The sequence below is a fragment of the Balaenoptera physalus genome, assembly GCF_965194825.1.
Source record: "Balaenoptera physalus genome assembly, chromosome: 11".
Taxonomy (NCBI): domain Eukaryota; kingdom Metazoa; phylum Chordata; class Mammalia; order Artiodactyla; family Balaenopteridae; genus Balaenoptera; species Balaenoptera physalus.
In genome coordinates, this window is record NC_138896.1 from 24147028 (window position 1) to 24160376 (window position 13349).

A 13349-nucleotide genomic window follows, 5' to 3' on the forward strand; every position below is an offset into this window, starting at 1 on the left:
ATAGGGGCGGGGTCTATTTTAAAGAGCCAGGCGAGGTTGAAAAGGGCAGCGTGTAGGAGGAAATAAAAGTCCCAGAGTCTTTGAGAAAACAAAATATCAGTCTTTTAATAAAATCTTTTTACTACAAAATCGAGATCTGGAAGGCGGGTTGAGGCTGGGAGGCTGTATAGGCGGGGTGCAGTCCTGGATCAGAGCTGCGCCTCTCACTTCTTCCTCTTGTCTCCCGGGGGCATCTCGTTCTTCTTGCCCAGAATCTTCAGAAGGGCCTTGGACATGTAGTAGGGCCGGTCCACGGAACCGTCGTTCCTCTCCAAGTCTTCCACTGAGGCACGACATAGACTCATAAGAGCGCACCGCTGGGAGCCAACCCCACTCCCCGGGAAAATCAGGGACTAAGAGACAGCTCCCTGGTTTCCAGGCTGCGCCACCACGGGCTGATTTTGGGGGGCAGTTTTTGCAGCCTACTGGGTAGGTTATGTAATAGTTTCCTCATCTGTAAAGGGGGGGGGTGTCAAAAATATTTCATAGCGTGATAAGGATTAACAGAAAAAATACATGTCAGTTGCTTAGCGCAGAGCCTGGTACACAGGAAACCCGGAATGAATGCATACAGTAGGGTGAGAAAATCCCCACTCACTACAGCCACCTGCTGTGAAGTCTCCTGTGGCTAACTTCTTTCCTAGATTTTCTAGGGGAAGATACCAGAGGCCTCTCCCCTGGAATGCTCCGTCTTGGGAGAGCCCAGGAGCCTGGGAGCTCACTCCCTCCTTTCTTCCCAAACACCTGCCCTGAGGATGTTAGAAGAGGCTCTGGCTCCTGTAACTCACGAGGTCGCTGTTTCTAGAAGCACCAAGTCTCCAAAAAAGCCTGAATGATCTGGTACCTTTAAGCTGAAGAGAGGAGGTGGAGGTGTGACTCACAGAAACAGAGGAAGAGAGTGTCCACACACATGCCGAAAACGCTGAAGAAGCCGCTGGCGATGACATAGGCCCCCAGGATGGAGGTCTGCAAGATGCAAGGTTTCCCTTAGGGTTCCTTTGGAGAGTTGGAGGGTGAAGTGGGGGTCGGGGGTGGGGTGGGGTGGAGGGTGGGAGTGGGAAGGTATGGGGGTGGGGGGTTGGGGGGGTGTCACTCACCATGATGGGCAGCCAGTAATAGTTGAGTTGGGGACTCTCAATGTCTTTACCCAGTCCCTGGATGCGACCGGTGAAAAAAAAGAAGGACAGGACCCCTGTGAAAGAGATCTGGAGGTCAGCATCACTCCTCTGAGGTCACCTCTTAAACTGCCCAGCACCCCTGTCCTCTGTAACTCCCTGCCCTGGTCCTTACCGACACCTCCAACCACCAGCAGCTTCCCAAAGAACAGTAGCAGGTCTGTGACTTTGTCCAGGACGACCACCCTGTACAAGGAGTTGGGGTAGGTTGGGGGTAAGAGGCCTGGCAGGGCTGGGAATAGAACTGGCTATATAATTTGCTGTGACAGATGCAAAACAAAAACTGTGCACATTTCAAGATGGAGGCAGCAGAGATTAAACCAAGCTCAAGGCCCTTCTGAGCACAGCATGCTTATGGGTGGGAGATCACGGAGGTGGGGGGTGACAGCCTGACCTGACAATGTTCCTCATGAGCAGCATGAAGGCGTTTTTGGCTGAGATGCAGAAATTCTTCCCATAGATGGCAATCTGGGTGAGGTGGAAAGTTCAGGGTTACCTGTGGTGAGCTTACCTAGGCCAGGGTAGGAGGCCTGCATCAAGGGCCCCCAGAGCAAGGGGTTGCTCCTGTAGTGGGCTCACCATGATGTATGCATTGCGGTTCAGGAACTTGATAAACTTTTCCAAACACCAGAGGCAGCACTTGAAGCAGCACATGATACAGCGGGCCATAGGGTTCTGGGTTCCTGGGGGTAAGGAGGGCTCGTGTTTGGTCACTGGCCCCTGACAGCACACCGCCCCCCGCTCCAGCCCCCAAGGATCCAGCTGATCAGCCTAGCCTTGCCCAGCTCCCAACCTCGACTCACCTCTCAGTTTGTGGTCAATGTACTCCAGGATGACCCTGGCTATCTGCACCAGGGTCAAGATGAGGGCTCCGAAGGCTAGTGACCCAGTGTGGTAACTGCACAGGGGTTAGTGAGGTAGTCAGAGGCAGGTAGTCAGAGGACTCCCGGGTTCATAATTCCCAGCCCCCTGCCCCAGGCTTACCGGAGTGTGCGGATGAAGGCAGAGCTCAGGGGAAAGGTAGGGATGTCCCGGGGCTTGTGGAAGGCCCAGTAGAAGGAGGCAAAGGCCCCAGCCAGGACACACTGGCCCAGGGCTAGTACCCAGTTGATGGTCCAGAACAGCCCCAGGACCCCATAGATTTGCAAGTTGAAGAGAGAACGTTGTACTAGACCTGTGGACAAGTAGCCCTGGAAGACGCACATCAGCCCTGGGCAGGAGGAGTTCACCAGCTGGTCCTGGGGAGGCAGGCAGAGGAGGCTCATTCCCAACCAGCTCCTGCCCTCCCAGAGCAGAGGGTGGTAACAGCCTCCCCAGAATTGGAGAAGCCCATTCCTTCCAGGAGATCCATCTCTGGGTTCAGACAGGGTTCAGCTTGCCTATTGTGTGAGTGTAATTAGTTTCCTTCAGTCTCCAGTCTCTGGATGGCACAAGAGCTCCCAGGCCGTGTGGACTAAGCCTTAATGGTATGAAGGCAGTGTGACCAATGCCTAGCTCTCCTTTGCACTTGAACAGCTTGTCCCCTCCCAGAGCAGCCTCTGCAACTTCAACCAAAGCACTTTCTAGCAAAATTGAACAGACTGGGTATCAGATGATGGTAAGAAACCATTAATTTTGTTTGGTGTGATAATGGTGTAGTGGTTATGCTTTTTAAAAGTCCTTATCTGTTGAGATCCATCCTGATATATTTAAAGGTGAAATGGCACAACGTTCAGAATTTGCCTTTAAAAACTCGAGAAAAATAAATTGCATGGGGACTTCCCTGGTGGTCCAGTGGTTAAGACTCCACGCTCCCAATGCAGGGGCCCAGGTTCAATCCTTGGTCAAGGAACTAGATCCCACATGCATGCCACAACTAAGAGTTTGCATGCTGCAACTAAGAGTCTGCATGCCACAATTAAGAAGTCCGCGTGCTGCAACTAAAGATTCTGCATGTGACAACGAAGATCCCACGTGCCGCAACTAAGACCCGGCACAGCCAAATAAATAAATAAATAAATAAATAAATAAATAAATTTTAAAAATTGCAAGGAGTGGGGGATGGGTAGGGAAATAGATGAAACAAGAACAGAAGGCTGAAGGTTATGGAATCTGAGTACAGGGATTCTCCATGTTTGTGTGTGTCTGAAAATTTCCCTAATAAAAAGTAAAAAACACAGATTCGTCTCTTAAAGCAGAGGAAATAAACAAATGGGACCTAATTAAACTTAAAAGCTTTTGCACAGCAAAGGAAACCATCGAAAAATGAAAAGACAACCTACTGAATGGGAAAAATATTTGCAAATGATATGACCAATAAGGGATTAATATCCAACATATAAAAACAGCTCATACAACTCAACATGAAAAACACAAACAACCTGATTTAAAAATGGGCAGAACGGGGCTTCCCTGGTGGTGCAGTGGTTAAGAATCCGCCTGGCAATGCAGGGGACATGGGTTCAAGCCTTGGTCCGGGAAGATCCCACATGCCGCGGAGCAACTAAGCCCATGCGCCACAATTACTGAGCCTGCGCTCAAAAGCCCGTGAGCCACAACTACTGAAGCCCGCACACCTAGAGCCTGTGCTCCGCAACAAGAGAAGCTGCCGCAATGAGAAGCCCGCGCACCACAATGAAGAGTAGCCCCCACTCGCTGCAACTAGAGAAAGCCCGCGCGCAGCAACAAAGACCCAACTCAGCCATAAATAAATAAATAAATAAATAAATAAATAAATAAATTTATTGAAACAAAAAGGGGAGAAGAACTGAATAGACATTTTTCCAAAGAGGAAATGCAGACGGCCAACAGGCACATGGAAAGATGCTCAACATCGCTAATCATCAGGGAAATGCAAATCAAAACCACAATGAGATATCACCTCACACCTGTCAGAATGGCCATCATCAAAAAGAACACAACAAATGTTGGCAAGGATGTGAGGAAGAGGCAACACTTGTACACTGCTGATGGGAAAGTAAATTGGCGCAGTCACTGTGGAAAGCAGTGTGAGAATTGACTCAAAAAGCTAAATATAGAACTACCATATGACCCAGCAATTCCACTTCTGGCTGTACACCTGAAAAAAAAACAACCCTAAAACCACTAATTGGAAGAGACACATGACCCAATGTTCATAGCAGCATTATTTCCAATTGCTAAGGTATAGAAGCAACCTAAGTATCCATCAACAGATGAATGGATAAAGAAGATGTGGTACATAAATACAACGGAATACTACTCAGCCATAAAAAGGAATGAAATGTTGCCATTTACAGCAACATGGATGGACTTGGAGGGCTTCCTGGACTTGGGTGGCTATTTCCTTTCCCATGTTAGGGAAGTTTTGACTATAATCTCTTCAAATATTTTCTCGGGTCCTTTCTCTCTCTCTTCTCCTTCTGGGACCCCTATAATGTGAATGTTGTTGCATTTAATGTTGTCCTAGAGGTCTCTTAGGCTGTCTTCATTTCTTTTCATTCTTTTTTCTTTATTCTGTTCTGCGGCAGTGAATTCCACCGTTCTGTCTTCCAGGTCACTTATCCGTTCTTCTGCCTCAGTTATTCTGCTATTGATTCCTTCTAGTGTATTTTTCATTTCAGTTATTTTATTGTTCATCTCTGTTTGTTTGTTCTTTAATTCTTCTAGGTGTTTTTGTTCTTTAATTCTTCTAGGTCTTTGTTAAACATTTCTTGCATCTTCTCGATCTTTGCCTCCATCCTTTTCCCAAGGTCCTGGATTATCTTCACTATCATTATTCTGAATTCTTTTTCTGGAAGGTTGCCTATCTCCACTTCATTTAGTTGTTTTTCTGGGGTTTTATCTTGTTCCTTCATCTGGTACAAAGTCCTCTGCCTTTCATTTTGTCTATCTTTCTGTGAATGTGGTTTTCCTTCCACAGGCTGCAGAATTATAGTTTTCTTGCTTCTCTGCTGTCTGCCCTCTGGTGGATGAGGCCATCTAAGAGGCTTGTGCAAGCTTCCTAAGGGAGGGACTGGTCTGTTTGAAATTTTATAACAAGAATTTATAACCGCTTTCCACTTTGTATGTGACTGTGGGTTTGTGTCAGTCCCCACCGCTAGGTCATAAGCAAGTTGAAAGCAAGAAGTACTTCATTTGAGGCTTTGTATAGCCAATGCCTGGCACATAGTGGGTCCTCCTTAAATGTAAAGGACCTCCCTCTCCTTTTTTAGAGTGGGGCTAATGCCTGTGGGCACAGCCCATGGTCCCAGTTCTGATGTGGTGGCCACATGAAAGCTTTGACAGTAAATACCCAGCAGTGCAGCCTCACTCCCTGGGAACTTCACAGGGGAGAGTTTGGGGTAGCAGCTACTCTCCCAGGCCCCCAGGGAGCCCACCTGCCTATTGCCTAGAACAGTGTGTTCTGAGGAAGACTAACTAAAGATAACCTAAACAAAACCCATCTACAGTTATCAGCTCTTATCAGGTGCCAGCCATTATACTAAGCACTTTCATGTGCCCAATGTCCTTTAATTTTCTTGGCCACGCTGAGGCACAGATATTAAGATTATCTCCATTTTACAGGTGAGCAGACTGAGACTGAAAGGGTGAAGTGGTTAATGGTCCTCTAGGCAGAGAAATGTCCTGGGGAGGGATGGAGAAGTTTGAGATCCACCTGCCCCAGGGCCTGGCCCTGCCCTTGGGCACAGCACGCCTCCTCTTGCAGCACAATGGGTGGCTCAGCGGGAGATCTGGAGTCTGCAGACAGACTCCCTTTCTGGCTCTGCTAGGGGCCTGCTGTGTGACCGTGAGTGAGCCCCTTGCCATCTCTGGTCCTCAGTCTCCTCTGCACAATGAGGGATTTGAACCAGTTGTTCTCTAAGGTCCCCTCAGCCCTACTGGTGCCCCTCCACGTCCACCCCAAATCCTCACCATGGGGTTGCATGATGTATTCGTCAGCACTTTCTCACAGCCGGACAAGCTGACGTTGGGCGCCCAGAACACGTACTGGGGTTGCCCAGATGTGGCCAGGTACCCAGAGGGGAGTCAAGGAAAGCATGGTGACACGGGGGCCTCCACAGGTCCCCTCCTCAGCAACCCCTTCCCAGGTGCTTGAGCAGGTTGTTCACTGCACAGAGGGGCTGAAATTCAGCCTGTGCTTGCTCTTTCAAGGCAGGGCTGTGTCTGCTGGGAGGAAGGGGTGCCTTCTTCCAATCACACTAAGGCACACTGTCTACAAAAGTATTGCCCTGCCCCCCACCCCCAAGGGCTCCAGGAGGGCCCAGTCATGTGGGCAAAGGATACAGAGCGGTCATGGCCCAGTAGGCAATGCAGACGAGCAGCAGGACAAAGGTGAACAACGGGTAGAACATGGTAGACATCATCTGTCCTACAGCCCTGCAGGGAGGTGAGAGCAGTCCACCAGTGAGGCTAGCCCCCCAGTCCCCATCCACCCTCTCACGGTGCTGACCCTGGCACAGGCCACACCTCTGCCCTCGCCAGGGCCTGCTCCTTCCCCCTAAGCCTGGGCACATAGTAGGAGCTCCCTAAAAGAACTGAACTGACTAAATCAGGCTCAAGGGAACTTTAGAGGAAACTAGAGCCACAGAGAAGCCACCAGGGGCGGCTTCAGGGAGAGTAAGGGCTTGTTTCATGTTTTAGGCACTTGACAAGACACTAATTAATTTAATCCTTATGACAACCCTACAAGGTAGGAACTATTATTACCCCCCATTTTACAGATGGGTAAACTGAGGCACAGAAAGGCTAAGCCACACAGCAATGTTAATCACTGTGCTATGCCGCCCTTCTCCTCCAGTGCTCTGCCACCTTTCCAGCACTCCCATCCTGGGCCCACCACCCTGCCCTCTGCCCCTTCTCCTTCCCACATGGGCCCTGACCTGCTGGCTTCCTCCAGGAGGGCGATGGCGATGCGAATCCGCTGCCGCAGGAAGATGAGCATCAGTAGCAGGATGCCTTCAAGCACAGCCAGCACGATCACTGAGGGTGGACAGGGGGCAGAGTGGCCTGGGTCATGGCCAGGGCAGCCCTTGGGTGGCTGGTCGTTCATGGGTGGGCAGGGCACTCACAGGCTGCTAGCCAGGTCTCCTGAACGCTGCTGTAGGCGCTGAGGTTGGTGGTGAAGCCCAGCTGGGAGATGGAGGCACCCTTGTCCCGCAGTATGCGGTATTCCTCCCAGGAGTGGTAGATGCCGTATGCCAGCACACCCAGCACCCCTATGATCAGCACAAACACCAGGGGCCCGGCCACCAGGCGCAGAAGCAGGATAAACAGCAGGCTCAGGACCAGAGCCACGCCTAGGGCACTGCGGGCAGGGAAACATAGGTGAGGGTCACCCCACATCCCCCATATCTTTCCCCTTTCAGAGACCCCCAAATGCCTTTCCTCAAACCCCCAATGTCCCCAGATCAGAACCCCCCCCACACGCTTTCTCTTATAAATCCTGTTGGACTTGGGATCCATTCTGAGCTCTGGCTCCTCCTCCCCTGCCCAAAGGCTCTGTTTCAGACGGTGGGCTAAGGGATAGAGGGTCAGAGTGGGGAGAAGGGAAGGACGAGAGAGCAGGGGAATGTGGTGACTCACATAAGAATCCAATACCAGGATTGGGCAAAGTCTTCAAAGATCCTGACACTGATGTCACGGGCGTTGAGGCTGTCAAGAAAACCGCTGGTGCGGAGAGAAAGAGTCAGGTGGGGCTGTGAGTGGGAAGGGGGAGCGGGACAGAGATGTAGGGGCAAGGGAATGCCCACCTGATGCCCTGGGCGATGGATGTGTTGGAGATCCCTGGGAGCTCAGGCACAGTACTATTGGACCATGGAAAACAACGCCCCAGAGCTGGAGGGAGAGAACCGGGTGACTGGGTGGGAGGGCCCAGAGTTTGTCTTGAAAGTCTCTGGCCTCCACCCCAGCTTGTCGTGCCCTTAGGGACAGAGTTGAGAAGGGCTCTGCCCCACTCAGAGGGCTGCTCTTGATTCCACAGCCGAAAGGGAGCTCCTGCCCCAGGAGCCCATGCTTCCTTCACTGTCTCGTAATGCTCCTTCTTCCCCACCCTGCCACTGCCTGGGTTCAGACCCTCCTGCCCTCTGGCCTGCCTCTTACAGCACCTCCACGCCCACCCCTGCCACCCTTCAATCCAGCCCCTGCCAGAGTGCCCGGGAGACACAGCACAGCCCGGACCTTGGCATTCCAGGGCTCTAGGTCACTCTGCTGCCCAGACACCTCCAGATGCCTTGCCCTGGAGAGTGCCCACGCTCACGGCCAGGCTTTAAGACCCCATCGTCTGAGCCCAGCCACGTTCCCCTCCCCTCTGTAGCTTTGCGCTTCCTCCTCCAGAAATCCCATCCATGATGCCCTGTTCAGCTCCATCTCCATCTCACCCCCTCCAGGAAGCCTTCTGGCCCCACCCCTATCTCCTGTGGCACCTATTATGTGCCTACAGAGCCATTTATCTTGACCCTCACAACAGCTTTGCCAGGCAGGCTTGCTTTGCATTTACATTCTAAAAATGAGGAAACAAGTCTCAGAGAGGTTGAGTCATTTTCCTAAGACCACACAGCTGGAAAGTGCTAGAATTTAAATCCAGATCTATCTGACCTTGGAGCACTCATTGGAGATACTTCCTATTGTACCTCTTGAGAGCTGGATATCTTTTCTCATGCTATAGTTAATTTTTTTCCTATTAAAAATAACATTTAATATTGGGAAAAAGAGCAAAAAAAACAAGTCAACTGTGATCCCACCACCCAGCCGCAGTCACTTTAACATTTGGCTGAACATGCTTCCAGTCTCCTGTGCCTGCACATAAATGCATGTGTGTACATTCACCCACGTATGTTCTCATGGCAATCTCATGCAATCGCCTCGTGAACATCTCTGATCTCACCACCTAGGATGTAGTCCAAAAGGGGAGCAGTTTTCATCTTCACTTCACCTGTCCCCGGTACCTAGCATGCAGCAGGTACATAATAAGCACTGGTGATCTGACTGTAGGATGATCATGCGGCAGAGAAAAAAAACAAAGACCTGGTGCTCATTCCGATTTTGTCACAGACAAGCTGTGTGACTTGACTCTCTCTGAGCCTGGTTCCCTTGTTTGAGGGAAAAAAATCTAGGACTGGATGATGTCTGAGGAAGGAATGTGGCTTCTCACCTGGAGTGGAGGGGAGGAGGAAACTGGGGCAGAGCTCCTGTCTCAGGCTTTGGAGCACTTGCTGGAGGGTGGGGGGAGGACAGACAGACACACAGACACAGAGCAAGATGAAGGAGTGAGTCCGCTTTCTACCACCACAATCATCTACCCAACTCCCCCTCCCACCCTCCCTCATTATGGACCCTCCTTAGCAATGACATTGGGAACAGCGCTCACCATGTCCCCAGGCACCCCTGGCAGACAAAAGTTCCTATTTGCTGCGTAGAAGACCTGCCCGACCGTCTGTGAGAGCTGGGCCGGTTCCACAGTCCATGGGAACTCTGGGCAGGAGGACACACACACCTGGGGGCAGAGAGCATGCTGAGGGGCTGGTATGAAGACCCTGGGGAAGATCTGGGGACAGAGGCAGGTCCCAGACTCTGACCTGGGGTGTGGGGCACTCCGGGCCATTCTGGGTGATCCCGATGATGTTGGTGGTTAGGACGCAGCTGAAGATGTTGAAGTATAGGAGATATGGTTTATCTCTGTAGGAGAGAATGAAGCGTATGCATCAGGGCTTGGTCAAGCCTCCGGGAAAGAGAGGGACTGCCAGGGCTGTGCCTCAAGAGTGCAATGGGCCCAGTTCCTGGCCTCAGGAAGCTCAGCTCAGCTGGGGAGGTATGGGAGACGCCTGAAAGATTGCCCAGAGGAATTCAGCATCGCCACTGCTAACAAAAGGGTTAAGAGCTTGAACTCTGGAGCCAGCTTTATGACCTTGAATAAGTCATCTAACCACTCACTGCCTCAGTTCCATCACATGTAAAATTATAGTACCTACCTCACAAGGTTTAAATGAGTTTGTGTGTGTAAAGTACACTGCCTGCCTGGAATGCCATATAAATGTTAGTGGTTTTATTATTTATTGAACGTTTCCTGCATGCTGGGACTGATAGCCTTGCTTCGGGAATCATCCTTGTGTTTCAGAAGAAGAAATCAAAGTTCGGAGATGTTGAGTACCTTGCCGGAGGTCACAAACCAGAACTTACTTAGCCCAGTTGGGGATTCAAATGACCATCTCTGAACCCTAAAACCCATGCATTTAACCATGACTCTTTGCTGCCTCCTAATTCTAGGGGGACTCAGAAGCCACTGGCCAGCAGTGGAGGCTGTTCTACGTGGCCTGGAGTGGTGAGATTCAGGGAGGCTGAGGTGGAGTGGTCCCCTACCCATCCCCCATCTCACCTCCCTCCTGCCCCCTCTTCTTGCCTTCATACTCACTTGTTTTCCCCGATCCCGCAATAGGCCCCAGTAGAGTTCCTGGGGTAGAGGACTTGCTGGGGGTCTCCATACACCCAGGCTGGAGACAGAGACACACAGATGAATCAGCGGAGTGCGGTAGGGACTTAAGAGGGAAAGGCCGTGGGTGTGGTCCCTCCTTGGGACAATAATGTCCCCCAGCCACTGCCCAGCTCTGCACTGCCAGAAACTCACCCACAAGCCCCACGGCGATGTAACCCAGAATGAAGAGGAAGAAGAGGACACAGCAGATGATATCTGTGCAGCTCCTTGGAGAGAAATGGGGGAAACCTTTGGAGAGGGGATGCTGGGGACTGGGGGGGTAGCATGGTCGGGAGGAGTCGTGCTTTGGAGAGTTGGGGGATGCTGGAAAGTAGGCGTAGGTAGCTTTCATTTTATTCTCTTTAAGAAAACCTTCTTCTGGGTGGGTAAACTTTCTTCTGAAGTTTAAAACAGGAAAGGGCACAGTTCAGAAGTGCTCAGCTGGATGAATTTTCCCAAAGGACACATGCCTGTGTAGCCAGCTCCCAGGCCAAGACACAGAACATCACCAGCAGCCGGGAAGCCCCCTTGTGCCCCCTCCACACACGACAGTCTCCCCAGGGCCACCACTCTCCTGGGGCAGGAGGTTTTTTCCTCACAAGTTTCTTACCAATATTTCAGCAAATATGAAGCAAAACCCAGACACCGCCCCCATCCGCCCCCCGACCCCACCAGCACAGTGCCCAGAACTCACCTGTTCTTGATGGGGCCTCGAAAGGAGGAGTCATATTTGGCTGGTTTCCCTGAAGGGCATGGGGAGGAGTGTGGAGAGTGAGGCATTGAGAGGGGTCTCTCGCCCCATTTCCAGTCCCTCCAAACCCTTCCCCACAGCAGGAGCTACGCTGCGCCAGGGTCCTACCTGGCCCTCAGAAGTCTGGGGGGGGAGATAGACAGGGGCAGGGCTGGCAGGAGGGGAAATTAGAGAACGGGAAGGGGGGGATCGAGCCTTGGTCAGCAGCTTCACTGGTCACTGTGCCCTCCAACCAGGCGGCCTCGGAGGGAGGGGGAAGGGCAGCTTTTTATGGGTCATTTACGGCTCACACCTCAGGGCCCTCAGCCAAAGTCATCAATTCCCACAGGGACTGGGTGGGGGCGGCCCTGTAGCTCCCACCCCGAAGGGAGCTTAGTCCCCAGGCTACTGCCAGTCTCTGGGAGAGCAGGCAGGGTGACACCTGAGCCGGGCAGTTGAGATTGTGGCCGCGCGTCCTGTTCCTGGTCCTCCCTGAGTACACACAGGGAGGAGGTGAGGCCAGGCAGCCAGGGTCCCGTGTGGGCACCGAGGAGGGAGGACAGAGGGCTGAGCAAGGGTGTGCGGAGGGGTGCGGTCCATTCTCCCAGGTGCTCTGGACTCTGTCCCTCCATGGTTCTCAGACGTGATGTCAATGATTGACCCAGGAAGTCTGTGGGGTGTCCCCACTGCTCCCTCCCCTAACTCCCTTTGGACCAAGCCTCGCCTCTGGAAGGTCCCTCCCTTGGGGTTCCTTCCTTTCCAGACTAGAAGTTCAGACCCCCAAAACCCCAAGGAACCTCTGCAGGCAGGGCCCTAACCCTCACTGCTCACAGGGATCCCAGAGGCTGGTCCCAGTTCCCTCTCCCTGCAGACTCCTCCACCCCGCCCCCTGCCCTTGTCCTCAGGACCCCTTGGGGCAGCCTCCCAGCCTTTGCTCCTCACAGAGATCCTGGAGACAGGCTGCCTGCTCCTTCTCCTCAGGCCTTACCCTTCACAGGAACCCCAGAAGTCTGCTGCCCCTATTCCTAATGTGCTCTGAGAGAGACTCCCTCCTAGCAGAGAACCCAGAGGCTGGTCCCCAGTCCTCTCTCTCCACCAAGATCTGCAGCCCCTACTCCTCTCAGGGACCCCCAGCAGAACCCACTGCCCCTGCCACTCCTCAGAGACCCCGGCAGGGAGATCCCCAGCACCATTTCCCCTCAGAGACCCAGAGTCCAGGCTGAAACTCCGCCTCCTTCTCAGGAACCCCAAGCTGTTCCTCCTGACAGCGGCCCAGAGCCCAGCTCACTCCTCCCAGCCCCTGAGCCCCTTCCTCTGCTCAGGACCCTGACCCTGCCTCCTTCAGGCTCTGCTTCCCAGGGCCCTGTCCTGAGGGGCCCAGAGTCCAGGCGTGACATCACCCCCTTGTCCCAGGGACTCCAGCCCCCCTCCTCATGCAGACCCCAGCTTCACACCCCAAAGGCTCCTCAGCAATGGGCACCCCATCCTCCTCCGAGGACCCTGACTCTGTCTCCTTCCATCAGCTGTTCCCTGGGCCCTCCCCTCGGGGACCACGACTCCCCTCAGCTCCTCTCCCTGGTGCCGGCCCAGCTACCGTTCCCCGGAGCAAGCCTCCCCTCCCTCGCCGGGTCCTGGGCCCCCACCCCAGCCTTGCCCCCAGCCTCACCGTAGGCCTCGTTCTGGTCCTGTTTTCCCCCCATGGCTCAGTCTCCAGAGTGATTGGAGCCTGCGAGACCTGGCAGCTCACCTGCCACCAGCCCCGCCCTCCCACCCTCACGTCACAGCCACACCCCTGCCTGTGGTCCCCGACACACTCTAGTTCCTCCTTCTACACTATGAGCTGGAGGGCTGGAAGCTGGAAGGCAAGCCTGGTACGTGGGTCAGGTCAGGGCTGCTTGCTCCGGCCTCATGGACGATGGCCTCAAGGACTCACACGCTTTAAGAAAACCCTTCAGAATTCTGCAAACTACTTCAATCG

At 52.9% G+C, this 13349-nt stretch overlaps 1 protein-coding gene across 1 annotated transcript; it reads right to left on the reverse strand.

Annotated features, from left to right (window-relative positions):
- Positions 1-79: 79 nt before the first annotated feature.
- On the reverse strand, positions 80-13136 carry SLC44A4 (solute carrier family 44 member 4). The gene is made up of 21 exons (XM_082411542.1): positions 13038-13136; positions 11336-11384; positions 10795-10868; positions 10582-10660; positions 9749-9848; positions 9541-9666; positions 9325-9385; positions 7925-8009; positions 7758-7841; positions 7244-7479; positions 7055-7154; positions 6456-6551; positions 6087-6186; positions 2199-2452; positions 2018-2112; positions 1794-1897; positions 1609-1682; positions 1330-1400; positions 1137-1231; positions 921-1005; positions 80-322 (listed from the first exon to the last, which is right to left on the reverse strand). The coding sequence occupies exons 1-21, from the start codon at positions 13069-13071 to the stop codon at positions 204-206; spliced, it is 2121 nt and encodes a 706-aa protein (XP_082267668.1). The 5' UTR covers positions 13072-13136; the 3' UTR covers positions 80-203.
- Between the last annotated feature and the right edge of the window lie 213 nt (positions 13137-13349).